This window comes from Halichoeres trimaculatus, unplaced genomic scaffold (genome assembly GCF_033239565.1).
Source record: "Halichoeres trimaculatus isolate MK-OKI-2021-1 unplaced genomic scaffold, fHalTri1.1 fHalTri1_scaffold_15, whole genome shotgun sequence".
In the NCBI taxonomy this organism is placed as follows: domain Eukaryota; kingdom Metazoa; phylum Chordata; class Actinopteri; order Labriformes; family Labridae; genus Halichoeres; species Halichoeres trimaculatus.
In genome coordinates, this window is record NW_027437193.1 from 20,362,645 (window position 1) to 20,385,343 (window position 22,699).

The 22,699-nt window shown below is 40.0% G+C and overlaps 1 protein-coding gene across 1 annotated transcript in view; it reads left to right on the forward strand.

The window, feature by feature from the left end:
- gpr158b (G protein-coupled receptor 158b) overlaps positions 1 to 22,699 on the forward strand; it is a 122,300-nt gene that overhangs the window by 93,904 nt on the left and 5,697 nt on the right. The window contains exons 8-10 of the mRNA XM_074689386.1: positions 11,366 to 11,504; positions 16,590 to 16,695; positions 19,691 to 19,837. Of these exons, the coding sequence (XP_074545487.1) occupies positions 11,366 to 11,504; positions 16,590 to 16,695; positions 19,691 to 19,837 (392 nt within the window). The remainder of the gene's footprint in view (positions 1 to 11,365; positions 11,505 to 16,589; positions 16,696 to 19,690; positions 19,838 to 22,699) is intronic.

The window sequence follows — 22,699 nt, forward strand, 5'->3', positions numbered from 1 at the left end:
TGATAATAGTTGTTTGTTTGTTCCATATTCTTGTAGTAATGGTACGTTTAGACCAACGGCCCTGTTTGTGTAATGACCGGGTGTGCATGTGGGCCCTGTTAATGAACTTGCAGTGTAGCATTGCTCTTCTCCACGTCCACCCTGCACCCTGCAGAGTGAAATCATGAGATTGGTAAAAAAAAAAACATAGTTTCAGTTCTCACTGAGTCTTGTTTTGAATCTCTCAGTCCTTTCAGTATTAATTTGTTTTAACATCCCACACATTGCCCTGAAATCTTTACATAACTGGTGCAGATTACTTAAAGTTAACTACACAAAATTACACGGAAAGATAGAAAAGTGTTGTTGACTTTAGGCATGTCTAAAAAGATTATGTTTTAAAGAGCAGAGGCAGCACGCTGGCTGAGCTGTGCTTACTTAACTTAAATGTCCGGAGGCTCTGTTGGTCAAAGGTAAAGAGACTATGGTTTAGAAACTGATGAACACAGTGAAGCAAGCAGACAGACTCCAACCTCACAGGATGGAGATGTCAATAAAGTAGCTGCTCCAATCTTTCTCATGTGATGGAGCGGTGCAGTCTTCTTTATGGAGCCTGATAGTGCAGACAGGGAACAGATTGGACACAAACGGGGAAGATTGAGGTAATTTGGCACCTTGAAATATACGACTAGTCTTCATGTTCAACGCACTGTTTGTTGTTTACATGACAATGTCAGACAGAATGAAAGGCGACAGGCAGAGGAGTCTTGAAAAAAGCAGACAATGTTTCCTCTGTGATGGCTTTTTCTTTTATATTACATTTTAAAGAATCACCCTTTAAAGGGGCTGTGAGGAGTTTGAAAGTGATCTTGAAAAAGTCTCTCCTAGATATATGCCTGATCGTAATCCACACTTTAAAATGAGATTATCAGTGCCAATGTTGCTGGTTACAGGTTGTTTTAAATTGATACGTCTTAGCTTCCAGATGGGGGTCAACCAGGGGTGGATTGATTTATAGCACGCTCAGGTCTCTATGACAACACCACGCCAGCTGGCAAAGTTTAGTAGTGAGAAGATAAAACACAGAGATCTGTGTTTTTCTCTGCTAAAAATGATTTCCATAACTAATTTTGTTGTACTGGTGGACACTGGTGCCTAACCATCAGACAGAAAAAGGACAGAAGAGCAGAAGAAAGATAAACAGGAGAGTGACATAGCCCTAGCTGAAGGCTGATTAGCCTTTAGCTCAGGCTGTATCACACTATAACACGGGGCCAAACTATTTGTGATAATTTTGATCCCAACCCACAGTCAGCAGTTATTCTGCAGTGCTCTGTTCAAACTTGGGTCTATCAATAAAATGAAGAGTGAGGTTACGTTAGCTCTGCTTGGTAGATGACTGGCAGGACATAGCTAACCAGGATTTACTAACGTTACACATTACGGATATGTGTTAGAGCACCGGACTGCCAGCTACGCTATATGTAAACAGCAACTAAACTACTAACAAAGTGACAGTGTTTACTTGTTTTCACATTAGCCTTTAGAAATATTGTAACTGTACTGATACATACCTTACCTTGGCGCGTTGTATCCAGTAAAAAGTTGTCTTAAACCCCCCCAAAAAGTTTTAATTCAATCTCCATTTAATTCCAAACCATACACAGGCCTCGCTAAAAGTAATTTATCACAGTTTGTGGAGAGGGAGTGCAATTAAAACAGATCCTTTTCATGGCATCTTTAAGTGAAGCGAAAAAATGCTGAAAATAATCTTTTCAAGATTTGAACCCTCAATGTTACATTTTGAAAACCTTTGCTCCTTGTGTCCAGTGTTTTCTTAACCTTCATATATTTATACCCAGACAGTTTATGAACAGTGCTGTGTATCCATTTAGCATGGAGGGTGATCTTATCGAGAAGATAAAACACCCCGATCTATGTTTTCCTGCCACCAGCATTCAGGCTGAAGACCTACAGAGGGCATGAGGCTCCACTTGACTTCTCCTTTATTTTCATTCTCATTTACTGTAGCACAATCTGCTCTTAAAGAGCTTTGCAGAGGATCACCTGCATGATTATCGACTGAAGCAAATACAGAAGAAGGAACATAATAAAACCAAAATCTAAAGGCTCTTTCTCTAAGCTGAAGTAAGCAGCTTGATCCAACTGTCCTTGAATGTGTTGTGTTGATGTTTGTGTGGCACCTCCGGCACCTTCTATTGATTCACTCACATTCATCCATAGATCTCACTCTGAATGGGGAACGTAAAAGAGTGAGATGTGATTCAGACTCAAAGAATCGGCATCAATCACGAAGCAGACCCTTCGACCTGCGCAGCGGTAACAACCAGTGAGAAACTTTGTAGAAATGACGTTAAGTAAACAAAACATGAAGTTTTGTTTTTTGAACGTTGCAGCTTCTCTCTGTCGTTTCTTTTAGAATGAAGATGGGTTAGATTTGTTTGTAACAGGTTATGTACCATCTACTCAGTAAGTGGAGGGGTCAAGTCTCCCTATTATAATTATTTTCATTTGGATCATTGGAGCTGAGGGGTTTAATTGTTTTAAGTTATTTTTGGTCTTTTTTTTGCTGTAATCAGAGAGAGGATAGGACAGTGGAGAATGATGCAGAAAATAGGCCTCAGGCTGGATTCAAACCTGGGCTAACCACCTGAGGGGTGCAACCTAGACCACTGGGCCATCTGCGCCCCAGGAGCTAAACCTTAAGAGCACATCTTAAGTTACACTGACTGCATCTTTTTACCAGAACAATCTATCTCTTGCCACTGAATGAATGGCCTTTACTGATTTCCTACCCCCTTCTATTGGTCTGGTAGTAAAGTGCAGATCCTTTTTTTTCTGTGTTGCTGGCCGGATTTTGTTCTTCTACCCGGGTCCTTGCTCCAGAGTGAAACCACTGACAAAACTGAGCCATGAAGTTCTTGGGGAATGTTCTGGACGAGAGGCATCTTGTGTTCAGTTGATCTTTTCTAGTGACTTTAAGAAGAGGTGCTGGGACCTGGCCTAGCCCCTCTTATTTCAGCGGGGTCCCCATTATTTTTTTTCCTATTCTTTGGTTTGTCTTGTTTATTGGATACTTGGGGGTCTTATCTTTACTATTGCTTAGGGTTAACTTGTTGGCATCCCTTTTAAAATGTTGTGGTGTCCTTTTCACTGTACATTATCTGAATTGTTACCTGTCCACCAACTAAATATGGTGAAAAGTTTTAACAAAATATTGATTTAAGATAAAAATTATTCATGCAGCATCAAGTAAAGAAATAAATAATTGTATCCGCGGCAACAGTGAATTTTCTCATCAGGCTTAAATTATTTATTTGGTTTAAATAAACATTAACGTCAATGGTATGCTTCATGGCTCTTTTGCTTAGTTCATGGAGTGTTTTTAACCTCCCTCCACGTTTCTGTTTTTCCCGCTCTCCTTTTCTTTGCTGGTGACTGATTGTCTATTTAACACAGATCTGAAGTTTCTGCTATTCATATGAATGATATCCTCCATGTTGTTTACTGCTCAGGATGCTAATGGAATCTAAATGTCCTCATAGTCACTCACTAAAGTCGAAAATAAACTGCCAAACAGACATATGGTGTTAGTGTTAAATGCGCTTATCTGCATAATATTGTGCTCATTGCTGTGCTTAACGTTTGGATCTGAAGGAAATTCTCTAGCAACGTCAATGCTACTGATGTTGTTTTGTTGTAGATTATGTAATGGTACAAGATGAGCAAATATGAATATTGTTAAAAAGACATGAAAAATCAGTTCCTCTGCAAACAAATACTCCTGATTTAAGACCTTAACACTGAAATGACCAGAGCTTGTTTAATTTAAGAGCACCTGTGTCATTGAAGTTTCCGGTTCCTCCTTGAAATACCCTGCTTGTATACCGATAGCTTTATTATGTGTGTTACTGTAGCTTCCTAATGACTGTTTCTTGACGCAGGAGGCTGTGATTGGCACCTCGCTGAAGGCAGAAGGACTAATCCTGTTTTGAGGGAAGCTGAAGATGAATTCGGGAGAGGAGCTCAGCCTGCCTTTAAAAACAGACAGATAGAGAGGGAGAAAGACAGAGACAGAAAGACAGAAAGAGGATTGGCAGGGGGAAAGAGGAGTGAAGCCTGTGAAGTATGAAGCTTGTAGGGATGTGGGCAACGATCCAGAACGGGCTGAAGGAGGGAAGAGAAGGAGAGACGAGGGCACTTTGGTGACAGAAAGAGGAGGAAAGGAGAATCTTCAGTGGGAAGAACGCAGCATTTTAACTCTGGATGTAACAGTGCCTTCCAGTGTTGCTAAAACAGTAAACATCAAGAGCATATCAAATCAATGGGATATAAAGTGAACCCCAGTTGTTTTTCTAACTTTGCTCTGTGTTTCACTATGGGAATCGCTTTGGCGTGGCCAATCTGGAAGCTCCAATGACATTACAGCTGTCAGTGATAGACAGGTTGCACTGTGCTTGGGGCACGCCCCCCAATACTCCCACAGTCAATCCAAATCATGTCCATTCATTCTTGCTCTTTTCCTGTGCCTACGCTATCCAAGCTAGCCAGGTGCTGCTCACAGACGTGCTGTTCAGGTTTACATTACCAAAGGCAGTTCCCAGTTTGAGCTCGAATTTGTTGATTAAGTCTGTTGTAGACACTCTTGTTTTGCTTACTCAGAACACTTTGTCACTGTGATCTGTTCCCAGGCTACACAGAACTCATTTGCTGTGTTGGGTGGCTAGAGGCTAATGTGTCACAAAGAGCCTGTATTTATCTGAGTTAGTCTTGTATCTCTGCTAATTTGGTTACCTAGTTTGCCAATGTTTTGTGTCAAGCATTCTTCCCTGCTTATCGTTAGAGTTAAACCGGTCTAAACTTAATTAGCCAATGTTCTTAGCCGGCAAGCTAACACGCTACGCTGAACTTAACAGGACTGTTCTCAGTTCTTCCTTTCTGGTCACTTTGTCCAAGGCCCCTACCCCTGCCATAGGATCAGAAACAAACTCAAAAAGGGTCTGTATCTCGCTGATGCCCTGCGTCATGCAGGGCATCTATCTTAGGCAGGCACCCTTATCCTATGTGCATAGCCTGCATGGGCCATAAACATGCTCAAGAATCCCTGGCTGACCCCCAGTCTTGATCTCATTGCACATTGATGCCAGAAAAAAATTTGGAGCGGAGATTGATAGTGCAGTGGCTAACAATTAGGACCTACAACCTACAACACTCACACCACAAGCTGCAGCTACCACACATCAGCCACAAGATGTAGGATGAATATGCTTCCACTTTTCAAGGGTCTCCTTGAGACGGAGCCAGGCAATGATGATGCAGAGGGTGACGCCTGCCCTGACCTTCTCAACATGGATGATATGGATGTTGCAGAAGATGACTCCACATTTTCTGTCCAGTAGTCCAGACCATCGGGCACATCTGACACTGGCTCCCCTGACTTGTATGAAATGTGCAAGTGGACTTTTTCCAAAGTGGGGATTCCCCGGCCTGCAGTTCTGGATGCCAAAGAGGCAGAGAGGGACCTCTATGGTGGTCCCTCTCTGCCCCTGCTAAACAACTTCTTCCTGCAGTACCAGCTTGCCATGAAGGAGATGAGCCGTTACTGGTCTAGCCCATTTGAGAGTAAACTGTCCACCAAAGGTTACAATCAAGTGTAAATCTATGGAATGAAGGGCCTGGGGCTGGCCGAACCCCCAGGGGTGGAGCCTTCAGTGGCTTACCATCTCCATCTGAACTGTTGCCCACTGTTGACATCAGCCACATTCCTCTGCCTAAAAAAAATGGAGTGTGCCACTGCCTCTATTTTCCAGGGGATGCATAAACATGGGGGCTCAGCCAGTGTGTTCCCTCTATGTCAAAACACTGCTATCTTCTTATGGGGCTGAATCTTAGAAGAGATGGATCACAGACTGGAACCCAGGACACCAAACCCAGCCCTCTGAGACAAGATTTGTGTGTTAAAGGTCTCTCACACAGTGCCTCTCCCTTTTCCAGCTGGGGAAAACTGTGACATTAAGACTGTCTGTGTCTGCTCGGCATAATGGTCGTGATGATTTCTGTGGTGCATTTGGGGCTTTTAATAATGAGAGACTTTCAACGCTGGGTGACAGCATTGCATCTGTGCTCCCGACGTCACCTCAATTGTAGGTTGAGGGTAATGCTGGCATGTATGGCGGCTCTCCAACAGAAGAGAATCATAGCAACTCTTGCGACAGGAGTCCCGCTGGAGACAGTGTCATCCAGAGTCACCATGACAACGGACACCAGGTTGGGGAGCGACCCTAATGGGCAGAGCTGTGAGCGGCATATGGAGCCCGAGATTGGCCCAGGCCAATGAGAAGAGCGCTACCTATCTATCTATCTATCTATCTATCTATCTATCTATCTATCTATCTATCTATCTATCTATCTATCTATCTATCTATCTATCTATCTATCTACCTACCTATCTATGGACTGCGATGAAATATGAAATGAGGGATTGCAGCTGTTCCCTCTGAATACGGTGAGAGGTATGTTGGTTTGCTGCAGCCATACTGAAGGAGAGGAAGAACCCTGCAGAGCTGCTCTGGCTAATTTTTACAGTCTTCATTTCAGACTTGTGAAATCCCATCTGATTATTTTCGCTGGTACTGCTGCGACAACACGTGTCCTTTACTCCATAATTCCCTGTATCCAGAGAAGAGCAGACTTGATGAAACAGAAATAGGGGTATTGACAATGGGGACAACAATAAGCAGTTGATTTGAATCCACACTTAATCTGCATTAATGTGAATTGTTCTCCTTTCTCACTTGTCTAGCAGATTTACATGCATTCCCATTTAGAGGTTAAGTACCATGTAATTACTGATGATTTATAGACTCAGCCTGTTCATGAATATTAATGGTGTGTAATCACTGTACTTTGTGGACTCGTATGCAAATACAACACAGCTCTTGGTGCTTACTTCAGCGTCTACAAACAAAGCGCAGTCTACTCATGTAGGTGCAGAAGTTGTGGCCCCTGGTTAAGTCCTGATTGGGGACTGTCTTTGTGGCATTTGTATGATATCTTTAAATTAAGATTGGCTCCTTTCAGGTGCTCCAGCTTTCTCCTGCAGCTCAGAGACACACTGGTTAGATCACTGGTTACGCTACAATACCAGTCTGTGTTAATATGAGTGTGTTTGGTTTGCTGTCTATAAATTAAGCATTAGACACATATGGACAAAATGTTACTGCTGCAAAATACACTAACTGGTCCAAGGTTAAAATAGTTTTGGACTTATCATTATAGTTTAGTTTTATTAAGTTTTGAATTTTTTTTCCATTATAGTTTAGTTTTAGTTAGTTTTGACATTTTTTTTCCATTACAGTTTAGTTTTAATTCGTTTTTAGAGCAGGCATTCTAGTTTTTATTTAGATTTAATTTTTGCAACAAGGCTTAGTTTTAGTTTAGTTTTAGTTTTTTCATACCTTATTAACCAGGTGCAGGATTCAAAAAGGTCAGAGTAAATATTTTGTAATACAGTTTATTTTCCAGTTTAACATAGTGCTCACTGCTCAGTCAATACAGATACTGAACTGTTGGCTGCTGCCTTAAACACAAGAAAATAATATAAACTTAGTATATAAATATAAACATGAATTATATAAAATAAGGTTAACATGTATTGAATAAAAATAGTAAAAACATAAATTATATAAAACAATGCAATATTAGCTTTAATAATTACAAACTTGGACTCTTTAACAACAAAGGCAGACTCAAATACAATAAAAACATGGACTCTGTAACAATTAAACTATTACAGATGCTCTGATTCATTGCTCCTCTAGGTTTTGTCGCAGCACAGCGCACAGCCAGTCAGTGCAGTCAACAAGCACGTCCCAGTACATCGCTATGATGGTGCCGTATGGCGCTGACAACTGCCGAAAACTGTTGTAAAATTGGTTGGGGAAAATGTGTGGGTATAATTTAAATCCTAAAGGCTATTAATATTGTCAAAAACTATAACTAAGAACATTTTGTCTTTAATTTTGGTTAGTTTCAGTTAGTTTTGTTTAAAATACAGTTTTAGTTTACTTATCGTTTTTGTTTTCTTTCCTAGTTTTTATTAGTTGGTCTTTAACTGGTCACTTTATCAGATGCACCTGTTTGACTGGTCGATTGACAAATATCTTATCAGCCAATCACTTGGCAGTAAGCCAACGCATTTAGGGATGTAGATGAAGGTGAAGATGACCAACTGAGGTTCAAAGTTCATCAGTTTGATGTGCGGCTGACAACCTGTCAGTATGGAGAAAAACATCTGAGAAATGTTTACAGCACTCTGTTGACTCTACGATATACAACCCCAAACTAACATTAAATTTATTTTAGTTTTTCATAAATTGTGTCTTTACGTGTAACTCTCAGAAAAAGAAAAAAAATCTAAGTTTTTATTGAATTTTCAAATTATCAGTATGATTATGTGCTGAGCTTTTATTTTGTGACCCCCTCATGTTGTAGATGTCCACTCAGATGTATGCCGCTTCAGAAAAGGGGTCATCCAATTCAGAATTTGTGACATCATAAACAGATTTCAGTCAGTTGAAAACGGTTGAAAAAATGAGATGTTCTGATTTTACTCAGTGGCCAATCAAAAGTCGATTCAAAGTATGTTTCATAATCACAGGGTACCTTCGCCAGGATAAGGTAGAGGTACTGCAGATGAAAAGCAGTCATTTAGTGCGGCATTAACATCTGTTTAATAATAAAGAAACATCCCTTTCAAAATGAGCAATAATTATCCAGACTGCAAACATACCATCTATGGGATTGTCTGCTTGTTCTTTCACACCTCGTCTCTCCAGCACCAGTGCAGGGGTCCTTTTCATCTCACTTCAGATGATTAGTTTTGTTTTTGCTGCTGTGGTGTTATACGGTCTCATTACACGGCTGATTCAGGCGATAACAAGATTTCTCTACACGTATACAATATATTCTGAAATGTGTTTATTACTGTGAAGACACCTCAGTTTTTTATATATCTCTCGTGAGCTGTGGTGTGTATGTGTGAGCTCAGGGAGATGAGCCGATAGCAGGACTCAGTTCACACACTGGTCGTGAAGCAGCTGCTCAGGTAGATTCTGCAACGTTATCTCTAAGAAGCTGCTAATAAAGATGATTACATGAAGTACACCAAGAGTAAAGTGTCAAAGCAGGATTAACTTCTTATTTCCCATGCTGAGTCAGAGCAGCAGCGTTCCATTTTTTATAAACAGTGTGAACACTGATTGCAGTTTGAGATCTGTCTACAAAGTGGAGAGGAGAGGTGACTGACTGTAGCTTTTCAGAAGAAACCATTAGCCTGGTGAAAAATCAGCAAATTTGTGCCTTAAATCCCATTATTCAACAAACATGAACCATAAACAAAGGAAAGGGGAAAAATTGTTTTGAGGGAGTCTTTTCTTGCAGCCTGAGCAGCAGATATTGAAGATCACAGATAAACAGTGTGAGTAAAATCTCACAGCCCATGTTTGGCTTGCCAAGTGGATATAGATCCCATCCAAGGACACAAGTTTTTATTTTTACTTTGGATTTTGTGTATCTGTCCAAAACAAGAGGAACTTTTTAATTAATGAGCTTTGAATATGCTGGAGGACATGTTTTAGACGTTGGATGCTTCATGCCTGTACGCCAGGCTGGACTGAGAATCTTCAAGCATACGAGAGGGAAGAGAAAAATTACACAGTGCTAAACAAATTTATTAGACCACCTGTCATAAAAATGAGAAAACCAGCCAGCATCAAGAAGTGCTTTAACTCTCTTTGTTTTTCAGAGATTTTCCCCCTCTTCCCCATTTTTAACAGGAGTGAGGAGTTTCTACCTGATTTTGTGTTTTTATTCCCAAATTTGAGCCAGAAACCTGAAATTATCTGAGAAGTCAGAAATTTATCAAAAATAACAAACCACAAAAACACATTTTTTTGTTCAGTAAGTAAATCAATGTCATTTGTCAACCAAAAAATAATAAAGTACTTTACTTTTTTCTGTTTTTTTTTTGTTTTTTTTGGTTTTGTTTTTTTTGCAAAACAGTACATTTGAAATTCAGGGATAAAAACAATGTTGTTGTATGTTTTAGCAATAAATGTATAATTTTGATTAAAGAGCTTGCACATCCTGCTGGATTAACCATTCAGTAGAGGGCATTTGGACGCTGCTCTCTGTAGTGAAGAGTGTGTTTTTATTTAAATTTAAGAAGCCAAGGTAAGCAAAACTTCTTATTTCACCCCTTGGGGGCGCTAAAAAAACTGGCCCTAAAGCTGAGACAAAGGGCCAATAAGGGACTGTTTCTATGCTTTGTTTTTTTTTTAACTTTTGGGGGGGCTTTTTCAGCCCTTTAATCAGAGAGGACAGGACAGTGGAAAGTGCAGGAAACAGGGTGAAGGTGGGGAATGACATGCAAGAAACAAATCACAGGCTGGATTTGAACATGGGCTGCCGGAGTGCCAACCTCATGGGGCACGACCATAGACTGTATATAGAGTGGACAGTGTGGCTCCGCCATTTATCATTGTACTGTCTTGAAGCCAAAATCCCTCCGTCACAGGCGCAGCTATTGGCAGCAATTGCAGCCAGAGTCTGAGCAGTAGAGACTGAGGGATTCTGGGAGAATCTGAGTGGAGCCGGGTGACAAAAATTATCACGAATCATAACTAATCACTTCATGACCTTACCTCCCGACATATTTTACAATGCCTGAAAAAATTCACAAGAAAGGTAGCTGTCAATCATCATCAAACGTGACGTAAAGCCTCATTTTTAACCTTGTATAACTAATGAAACGAAACTTTTCAGAAAAAAGAGCACTTGAATACAAGACAGCCAAATGATATCTTTATCACCACAACAATCGGGCGTGGGAAACATTTCTACGAGGAGTATTTATTTTTTAAAGTTTGACCACAGCCCATCTGGAATGGCTGGAAAGATTGATTTTTTTAACCTATACTGCAGCCAGCCACCAGGGGGAGCAGTTTTGTGGAGGCCTCACTTCGACCCAAGCAAGCGGACGTCCATGTTTTTTTTTACAGTCTATGGGCACGACCTAGACCACCAGGCCATCTGCACCCCAGCTCTGTACACTTTTGTCTTCAAAATCTGTTCAAGAGAAGGACTTAATGTGATATAAATGTCTAATATGTGTTTGTGCAATGTGTTTTGGTAGTCAGCTATATAATGTTAATTTAGGTTAGTGGTGGCAAACCCCTTACACTGGGTGGTGATCTAATAAATTTCAACACTACACAAAAAAGAGATCTTGATTGTAAATATTTGGTGTAATAAATGCAGCCCTCTCACCCTCCTCTTGATCATTCTGTTGTTTTTTTTCTTCCAGCTGAGTTCCTCTTCCTGTTGTGGGGCGTTTACCTCTGCTATGCTGTCCGCACCGTGCCCTCAGCTTTCCACGAGCCACGCTACATGGCTGTGGCCATCTACAATGAGCTCATCATATCAGCTATTTTCCACATCATAAGGTGAGTAGAGATTATGGGATGAGATGGTATGAGTGAGAACGATGAGTTCAAAGAAGAAATGTGTGCTTTGAAGTAGAAGACTGTAGAAGAATGAGGGATCTCCCTTTTCTTTGTGACCGTGCATGTGCGTGTGGGACAGTAATGAAGAAGCAGCATCAACTACAGCAAGAGGCTGACAGGACTTTCCCTCCTCTTGCAGCACAGGCTTGTTGTTTAATCATAACCACAGAGGTGTTCTCCTGTTGGAGCAGACATTACAAGCTCAACATGTCAGATGAAAGGCAGGGAGTTCACCTCTTCATCACAGCTAGCTGAGTGCTTGTGTAAGCCAGTTGAAAGGAAGTAAATAAAAAATGTGTTCTCCAGGCAGGAACACCGCAGAGATCCACTGAGCCAGGACTCCAAAATAAGCTGTGCGCAAAAACTGTCTGCCTCCATATCACTCTCTCAGAGGTGGAGATTACATAATATACTCAATTAAATAACATTCTCAGTATTGTACGGAGCCATAAATATGCTTAAAATACCTTGAATGTGGTTCATGAATAAAGATATTTGGTTCCTCAAGGACCTCGCTGGAAGAATATAGATTTACATCAAAAATGAACTGTGGATAAATTATCTAAGGTTGCACATGGGAAAATATTGTTGTGTTTTTTCAGCCCCCGGCTTTACAGGCTCCATTCACTGTCATCACTCTTGTTGCGTATTTCCCGGCTTCAGCCGTCTGTTTAAACAAACCTACATAATAAATGAACCTACTGTGCACTGCTGTCATCCTTTTTCCAGAATGTGGTTGGATTTTGTTTTGCTAAAATAAACAAGGCCTTCTTGGGGAAAGGTATTGTGTACGTAGCAGCTCAAACCCTGTTTAAAAGTAATAATAACAATAATGCATTTTATTCAACAGTGCCTTTAACACTCAAGGTCTCTTTATAATTATTAACACATTTAAGTAAAACAACACAATAAAAATGAAGTAGCATCAAGTTACAATAAGTCAGTGGGATTGAAAAATGCAGCTTTGAACAGATGGGTTATGAGCTTATATCATGCAGCTTTAGCAGTGCCTACTCAAATGTTCAGTTTACACTTTTGTGAGCACTAATGCAGCCTCATTCCACCCCAGAAGGTGTTTTTTTGAAGTATAGACTGATAAGAAGCCAAATGCTCGCTCTCTTTTTTAGAGAGAAGGATGCACGTCCATGACTTCCAAAAAGAATGCCAAATTTTGATTCAGACCACAGAATAGTTTCCCACTTCACCTTAGTTGTCACGTTTCAAACAATAGCGCTACGTAACTGTTAATATTGTTAATTGTTAAAGCCTTGATAAGAGTCCTGTCCTCACAGCAGTGGGTGCTAGTGCTCATGGGAAACTGAGTTTTTATCCTGGAAAAAATAAGTCCTGTTTTAAACATCCTGTATGGTCTCCCCCTGAGAAAACAATATCTAGATGGCAGCATAAAACCTCTATATGATTCAGCATCAGGCTCTAGCTAACTGATGTTTCCTGTTTTTCTGGGTCATTAATTGTTTCCTCTTTGTGTGGAGCAGGTTTAACCAACATTTGCAGGAAAAACTCTGGGTACAGTAGTTTTGAGCCTAGGCAGTGATTCCACTACAGAGCTATGTGCATTTTTAATGTAGTGCCACCTGAGGGCCAGTGGATCACAACCAATCACTACTGTCGTTTGACTTTGTCTTTTTTGTGCAGTTTACCTAAATTTCTGAACTTTAACAGAGAAGAGAACCTAACTTTGCCCCTCTGAAATGTTGTTTTTTATTTGCAGTCTTGGTTCTAGGATTTTCCACCACAATTGTATCTTTGTTTTTTGGGATCTAATAACAGTGTGGTGACTTCCCACCCTCCACTGTAATTTCCAGTGCTGCCTAACAGCAGTGCTGTGTCATACTTTCAGTTGCCAACTAAGAGCTTCAACTGGGTTTTAATTTATTATTCCATTGCTTCACAAACTTATGAAAGGAGTACATTTTTGCGAGAAATGATGAGGCTGAAGCCTGAACACCACATTGTAACTCTGGTTCTGTGTGGAGCATTGAAAGTTTAAGTTTTCTGGCTGAGGAAACCAACAGGTTATTCCTGGGAAATATCATATTCAGGGAAATATCAGAGTTAAATAAAATACATGACAAGACTGTTTACAGCATTTCAAAACAAGTTTACAAAGAGTCAATGAAACCAGGCAGATCTGCCAGTGGAAAAGTGCTAGTCCTTCACAATAAAAGTCTGTCTAATAAACTTAAACATTATTATGTATAGTTCCATAAGACTACCGAAAACTATTAAAAATGCTAGTTTGTTATTTTTTTATCAACTTGTCACCTACCGCCTAAAGAAAAGACAAATAGTGGCCACAAAAGGTTTTCTATTGTTTTATTACGATAACAAGGTGCAATAGGCCCTATTTAACAACTTAGAGCTCCAACAGGAGTGCAAGGCTCATTCATGAACCTGTTCTTAAACAGCTCATTTGTTCTGACCTTTGTCCCAATAAAATTGGAGTTCTGGCCAGTTTTTTCTTAATTAGCACAGAAAAGCACCCCTGCAGTGCTGTACACACAGAGAAATCACATGAGGTCAGGTGGAGAAACAGAGAGAAATCAAGAGCGCATAAATTAAAATCCAAACCAGTTTTTTTCTTGACTCAAAGTTAAAAAAACAAACAAAAAACACAAAACACTAACATCTAATGTTTGTTTGTGCGCCTTGCTGGATCCTATTTACACACAAGCTGGTCCCCAGGTGTCCTGTGGAAGTACAGATCCTAACCCTCTGAGTTGAGTATTGCACTTTTTTTATACAAAGCTCCTAAATAAAAGAAACGTCCTCGTCCCGCTGCAGAGGGAGAGAATCTGGTCAGGTGGTTTTCTTTGTGTGCTGCAGAAGCCGCAGGCAAAAACTTCCATTGTCACACTGTCTCTTGAAAAAAAGTTTCTGATTGAATTTTCTTCCAGCAGTGTATTGTGCTTTAAAAAAGACCAAAAGGAAAAAGATCACAGCCTTTTAATCTGCTCAGGAACGGAAGGCTTCAATGGATACAGCTTCATCAGTGGGACTTATAAATCAAGCTGTTCATTCCTCCTTCAGGGAATAAAACGTGTTTTTGGTGAGCTGACTGTCTGCTGCTGCTGTGACCCACACAGAAAGAGGCACTTGTGCAAGGTTTTTCTGTGTTTGTGGTGAGGTGGAGTACACAAAGCTTTGCTTTTATATCTCTGATGTGTGAAATATGAGGTGTAATACAAACTTTAGGAGTGATAATACTATTTTCCAACCTTTGAGCCAACAAGACGAATGATCAGGAAACAAACTGTGGTTGTACCAGGTACAGGTAGACAGTTATCAGAGCATTTACTGCTGAAATCTTTCCATAATTTTCACATGAAACTTACAATACAGACCTTAATGCCATCAAATAGTTTCATTAATTAACCAGTGAGTGTGTCATTTGTGTGTTTGTGGAGCAGAGATGAGTGAAATATTCCCCTTGAAGGTCAACACAAGTTTATTTAGTTTTATTTTTCTACATCGCACTAGATAACTACAGAAGTCCTTCAAGGTTTAAAGGTTACGTGTTCAATTAAACAGGTTTGTTCTTTCGTTTAACAGTGTGTCTCATGTCATTTGGCTCATTCACAAGAGGGTATGTCGTTTCTGTCTCTACATCAGGGGTGGCCAACCTGCGGCTCGCAAGCCACGTGTGGCTCTTTGTCTTTCAGTGTGTGGCTCATCAATCCATTCATAAAAAATATATATATATAGTTATAAGAAGTGGTGTGCCGATCAATTTTAAAATATTGATATATTAATGCCAACGTTGGGATCAGTGTTGATCAATATTCGGGTGATTTGGGTGATACTGAAGTTTCAGTTTCTCTTGTCTAGTACAAATTTAAACACATTAACAAACACAATAAGTCTTGCTTTAAAAATTGGAACTGTAGTGATTTAATGTAATTTCTTTTATGTGTGAGAGGAAGTGTGTTTGTAAGACCACGTGTGTGATGTGGCTCTAGGTCTCTGACTGCCACCCCTGCTCTACATGTTTACAGATCTTCTCTGCATCTGCAAAGAAGAGCTTAGAGAAGTAAAAGTGAGGCTTGGTTCAGATACAAGTTTAATTTAGGTACTTATGCTGAAACCAGACTCAGATGTTCACAGCGTTTTGGATTAAAAGGGCTCTGCATAATATCTGGAGCCCTGGAGGCAGAAAACATGAATTAAATCTGAGGAAGTAGAAGAGAAATTTCATGTTTTCTACCTGCCAGGAGCTCAAACACATGACTGCACCTATTTAATGCACTGACACCTCTGGAAATGTGTTATCTGATGTCAGTTGTTTGGAAAGTTAGGTGGTCAAACCAGTGTTAATGAGCCAAACCCTCCAGGCCTGCTCCAGGGGATCCAGTTTACACTGTGTTGATGCTCCACATGGAGGGAGAGGGACAGACACCTTGGTTAAAGTTTTACACAGGTTATTGGCTCTGCATTGTCCGTTGTTCCAGGAGTTACTGATCATTTGGGATTAACAGTGTAAAGACCCCTAACCGCTGAATCCTGTAACAAATCTGTACGACTTTTGAGCTCCTCACAGCAGAACAGCTGCAGCGAGGATGAGGTTAAATGTCATTAACATGCAAAAGCTTTTATTTACCAGTTTGACTTATTCAAAGTGTATTCATGCTGAAAATAGATCTGCGCCGCCCCCAGAATCAAGTTAAGGTGAACAAATTCTTCTTAACCTTTACGTAAGTGTTTCCTCTTTGAAGGCGGCAGCCGGCTCCAATATCCCGCTCTTCATACGATTTCCCCGCTTTGGCTTTAATGCCTCTGTTTACAGTGCTGAAGTGATTGCCTCTGGGTTTATGTACATTTCACTCTGTTCTCCTCACACGGCGCATCACTGACAGCTGTTTTTAATGTCTGTGTCAGGGTGCGTGTCTGAGGATGTTTCACAGACCCACCAGCCGTCTCTTCCTCTGATTCTCACAAATAAACTTTGATGAAGTGCTGCTGATTGAACAGAATTGCTCCTCTTGTTTTTCATGTTTTTCTCTGCAGGTTTTCTCTGGGACCTGGTCTACATCCTGACTGGATGCTCATGTTGTTCTTTGTTCACACCCACCTGACTGTGACTGTGACTCTGGGCCTGCTGCTGGCTCCGAAGGTAAAAACTCAAATCGACAGGTAGTTAGTGATCTTACCAGGCTGTTAGTGAGTGGTTGAAATTAAATTATGATCTGTGATTAAAAAAAAAAATCTATTGACATTTGATCAAAAATGTTCACCTGGAATGCTTTTAATCCATTGCATGAGGTTTTTATTATTCTGTTCCATACTTACATTTATTACACTGCTGTCTAAAATACTTTGTCCTGATTGGTAGATACTGACACAAGGTTGAACTATGTAAAAACTGAAGTCCAGACCAGTATTTATTTCTTATTTTGTGGTAAAATTTGTCTGATTAGATTTATATGAGCCACATTTTCCAGACCACTCCAGAAAATGTCTTAATTTAAGATATTAAAAGAGAAAAAGAGGTCTGAATTGCATATAAGATTAAAAATCTCCTTATGTTGCAAGAATGTGGCTCATGAAGTCTAATAAGACCATTTTTACTAAAAAATAAGGCATCAGCGCTTGCTCAGGTTCTAGTTTTTTTGCAGTAAGGACACTAAAGCTGTAAGCTATGACTGAAACATTTACAGAATTAAAGATGGAACATGAGGTCAATATGATGTGGAAATAAGTTAGTCTTAAAGGACTGAGAATCTAAGGGCGCTTTCACACCAGAGCTGTGTGGTTCGGACTAAACCAAAAAAGTTCGAGGTGCGGACCTTTTGGGCTGGTCTGAATACAAACCAGCGAACTCTGGTGTGGAGCAAACAGTCGGTTCAAGACCTGGCCAGAGGGGTGGTCTCTGTTCCCTTCCAAGTGAGCCGTGGTGCGGTTCGCTTCATGTGTGAAAGTGACTGCACTGTGGTTCGAACCAATTCTGAAACCCCACACCTTTTTGAACATAACGGGCTTCCGTAGCCACAGGCATTATGGGACATTTAGTTTGGTTAGCATCACAGTCTGTGGTTAGCATTACATCGCCAAACATGAGAAACATGAAGTTAAAGAGTTCTTCACTTTGCCATGTATTGTTATACTCCAGTATATTTTGATGTGATATATTTCTGGTTGAGTATTTTATATCCGGTGAAGTATACCTGATGTTGGTGATGGTGTGACTGTTTGCAGGGATAGTGTTTCAGGGTTACAGTGCAAGAGAGCAATTTCCCTCTGTTCTGAAGTACAAAGTAGTAAACTTGATTAAAAGAAGTGAAGCTAACATATACTGTAATAGTGAAGAATAGCAATAAAGATTTGTTAAAAAATAAAGCACCTGCTTTCTGAATAAAACTTGAAAAAAAAACAGATATATATCTTTTTGTAAAATTAATTTGGTTCAAAATGTGTAACTACTCTTTTTGAGTTTAAGTGCAGCTTCATAGAGCCAGGTATTGTTAGAGCTGTCACTTTAAAGGCATTTAACACCATGCATTTTATTTTAATTGGAATAGAAAACAACTTTGCCTGTTTTGGCACACTACAGATAAGCTACCCCAGTGTCTTCCACTTCACTTCTCAGTGGAACGTTTCACTTTAATGTTTCCTGTATTAATAGGGACTTAAAATTAGTTTAAAAGGCAACATAATACATTCTCAAACATGCAATTAAAATTGCAATTAATTGTAAAAATTCAGTGAATAATGAGGTTAAAAAAGAACTGTTTGACAATAACAAAGCTGAAACGAAGCTCTAGAAGAGAAAGAAATCTGTGTGTAAATGTCGGCTCTTTCCTCTCTGGGTTTTCAATTCTTGCATTTAAATGAAGGTTACATTAGCGCAGAGAGATTTCCATAAAAGCTGCTTCTGTACTTTAGCTGGTGTACTCAGCAATCCATATATCATTTTAAGTTCATCTGATATTAGCAATCTGGTACACACACACACACACACACACACACACACACACACACACACACACACACACACACACACACACACACACACACACACACACAATTGCACACAGGCATATTCGCTACCATTACCTTAAACTCATTCAAACTGCGTTAGCGGGTATTGTAATTTAGCCGAGCACTCCCGCGGGCGTCTTTATGTGCGATCTCTCAAGGCTGATGGAAAACAGTTAATTCTCCCGCTGTGTGAGAGATGCTACACACCATCAGCCCTCTGCGTTCTCTCATTCTTTCTTAATTAGCCGGAGTAGAAGAACAAGTCAGCTGAGTACTCTGGGATAATTAAGCACAATGGGAGGAAGTTAATCTCACAAAACTTTTGCTCTCCAATCTAGAGTAAATATTTGGTCTTTCTTTGTTCCCAGATTTGTAATTCAAGCACAATGATAATTTGAACGTTCAATCAAGTAAACACAGCGTAGTGAACATTTCATTACAGATCATTCTGTGCTCTTAATTCAAGGTTTTATTGGAAAAACACTACCTCAAGTTCCCTTTTTTTGTTTTTCTACCTAAAAATTCAGAGCAGGGAGGAGGATCGTGCTTGAAAACCTGAGCTGCACAAATTTCAATTTGTGATACATCATCTGCATATTCACTTCTGTAACAAAAGAAATATGGCCCAACATGATTCAATCAGACAGGAACCTGTACCAGAATGAATGAACACACCTCCCTCTGTCATCCCTGGAAACAGAGAAAAACAGGGTGCTGCTGGCTTTGACCTTGTTTGCTCCAACAGCCAACAGATGAAGTCTAGAAAAAAACTTAAAATTGGAGTTATTTAATTGAGTGGAAAATAACAAACAGTGCAAAATAAATAACAGAAAAATCCCAACTCTCCTGGACATAGTCAACCCAAGGCAGGAGAGAAACTTTTTTTGACATGAAATCTATAAGCGTAAATATTTAGCTGCAGGAAAACATTGTTCATCTCCAGCCCACCTCGAATGATCCCTTTAAGCACACATTAAGTCTGTCATACAATAAATCAGGCCAGAGGCACTGGATGCAGCAGGCCAGAGTAAAACTGTCTGAGAGGCTACATTTCCTATTATACATCTCCTCTCATCCACCCAGCAGGATCACTCATGCCTTTCTATAACCTTTCTCCCTGTCTCTATTAGTTCCTGTCCAAAGGGACCCAGGCCAGGGACGATATCGCCACTGAGGCCTACGAAGAGGAGCTGGACATGGGGAGATCTGGCTCCTACCTCAACAACAGCATCACCTCAGCCTGGAGCGAGCATAGCCTGGACCCCGAGGACATCCGGGTATAGTAACATTTAGACTCATGGAGCTGTGAAGTCTGCTTTGGCCTTCATAGCTGTGCTTTGGTCCTGCTGAACTCACTGAAAATACTGTACAAAGGACAGATTGTTGTAACTGGATAAAAGCATTTCGAATAGATTTCTGTGCAACAGAAACCCCCATTTTTTTCCCCATCTGAACCTTCTTTGGCTTAAAAAGATGTATACAGTTCCCAACCAACAGCGTATGTCACATCAAGAATTTAATTACCTGTTTGAATTAGAAAGTTAACTTTGGGTGACACTGGACCACCTTTAAGACGGGCCAGAGGTCTCCTGTAAATATTAAAGAGGGGTAATCATCCTTTTCTGTGTTTTAATCATAGTTAAAAAGTAAAAATGCTGAATGTTCAGACTAAACGTGCAGATTTTGAACTGCTACACATTCATATGTTGTAAAAATCCCCAAATCTGTCTGAAAACTGATGAAAACAATTTGTTTTAAAAAAATAGCACAAGATCCTCACAAGACTTGTTAACATGATGCGGTAACCACATAAATAACTGGTTCATGACACATTGGAGAGGCGGGCCTCATAACTCCAAGATTTGACGATAGTACTGGGCTTCCAGAGACAGGCCTCCAGAGGGCTGGCCAATCAGAGGGAAGGGGGTTTGAGTAGTGGAGAGGTTTAAAGATACAGCAGCCATAACAAAGTGTTTCAGACAGAGGCTGAAATAATGGTTTTCTAAACCACTGTTGTGTGCAAAAAATAGATTTTTTTTAGCTGTAAATATGTAAAACTGTTAAGGGGCAACAGAAGGACAGCATAAAGCCTGAGAAAAAAGTACATTACCCCTCTTTAATGTTAAAGTTAAATTTTTATGATGCTGTGATGTTTTTTCATACAGTAACCATGTTTTCAGTGTTTGTCTATGTGACATGCGAAAGGGAGTGTAATAAAAAATGGTTATTTGACATAGCGTATGTCGTCCTCTGAAGCGGATTACATTGACTGCTTTAAAAAAAGATTATTATTCAAAAAAATATTCAAATTATTTTTTAAAAGCCTTTTTTAACTGATTTACGTAAACACTAAAACTGTTGTCTGTTACAGTGATAGTTTTTTTCTGAGGTGCTGGATGAATAGTGATTCTGCTGTCCTCGGGTTTAGAGGTCTAACTGGATGAGGGAGGCTTTTTATTTGTTTTTCAGTGGTTTGGAGTTAGACTGGTGAACAGAAAGAGGGAAGGTGTTGGTAAACTTTTTAAGATTGAATACCTTGTGATAAATAGGCACATTCTGGCTAAGAGGTCCGAGCAGAGGCCGTTGCTGCAGTATGTCAGACCATAGATCTGGTGTAGCTGGAAGATTGCCTGTGCTGTCTTCCTCTTGAATAAAGGACTGTTTTATGGCCTTCACACAGGAAACGTGTTGACTGTGTGACAGCTGTGTGAGACAGCTGCTGTCAGCCTTGTCTCTCCCACAAGTGTTACCCAAAATAAGGCAATAAACAATCCATTATTAAAACGTCTTTGCTTCACAGAAGTCATCAGGATCAGCTCTTTAAAGAAAAGGGTGGAGAAACTAATGAGGTGCTTTAGATTATAATCAGTACACATAATCAATACTAAGAACGGATCACTCCTGGCAGTTTGCCAACTTTAGCTGCCCTGAGGTTGAAATGATCTCATCTGTATAACAAAGAGGTCCTTCATTTGCAGATACAGCGCACGTACAGACCATAGATGTAAAAAAAGTGGACTTCCGCTTGCTCGGCTCGGCTCGAAGTAAGGGCTCCACAAAAACTGCTCCCCCTGGTGACTGGCTGCAGTATGAGTTAAAAAATCTGTCTTTCCAGCCATTCCAGATGGGCTGTGGTCAAACTTTAAAAAATTAATACTCCCCGGAGGAATGTTTCTCACATCTGATTGTTGTGGTGATTTGAAGATATAATTTGGCTGTCTTGTATTCAAGTCCTCTTTTTTTGGAAAGTTTTGTTTTCATTAGTTATACGAGGTTAAAAACAAGGCTTTACGTCACGTTTAACGATGATTGACAACTGCTGTTCTCGTGTATTTTTTTCTGGGATTGTAAAACATGTTGGGAGGTAGAGTCAAGAAGTGATTAGACTCTTGAAAGAAAAAAAAAATATATTTTTTTGTCACCCAGCTCCACTGAGATTCTCCCAGAATCCCTCACAGTCTCTACTGTGCAGACTCTGGCTGCAAAGTGCTACAATGGCTGCGCCTATGATGGGGATATTTTGGCTTCAAAACTGTACAATGATAAATTGCGGAGCCACGCTGTCCACTGTATAAACAGTCTATGGTACAGACACAGAGGGGCAGAGAGGAGGATTTGGACGTACATCACACATAACCTGATGTTATTTGATCAGGGAAATATTGAATCAATCTGAAATATGTCCCAGTTTTCTGTACATTTTTTTTTTCCTAAAACAAGGGAGTGCTTTCAGGTATTAGACAGGTGTCAGGGTTATTCTAATCAGGAAACAATCTTGTCTTTATTAAAAACTCTTGTTTACACAGACACCAGCTGAGCAGAGAGAGGGATCAACAGGAAGAAACACAGGAGGGAGATCACATAAAATGGAAACATGTCCTGTAATGTAACACCTGATCAAAATTTTACGACCAGTTGAAAAATTGCAAGAATTTACATTTTTGCACAGTTGGATTATCTGTTACATTGTGTAAAAAATAATGAGAATCTCCCCATGGAAAAACAGATGTTTGCTTCAAAAGTATTTCAGAAGTGCAGCCATTCTATATTTTTCATGCTTGTAACATAATTGTAGCTGATGCAGAAGAAATAAAGGCCCTAAGTTTTCATTTGTCTGTCTATTTTGGCTGAGATCTTTG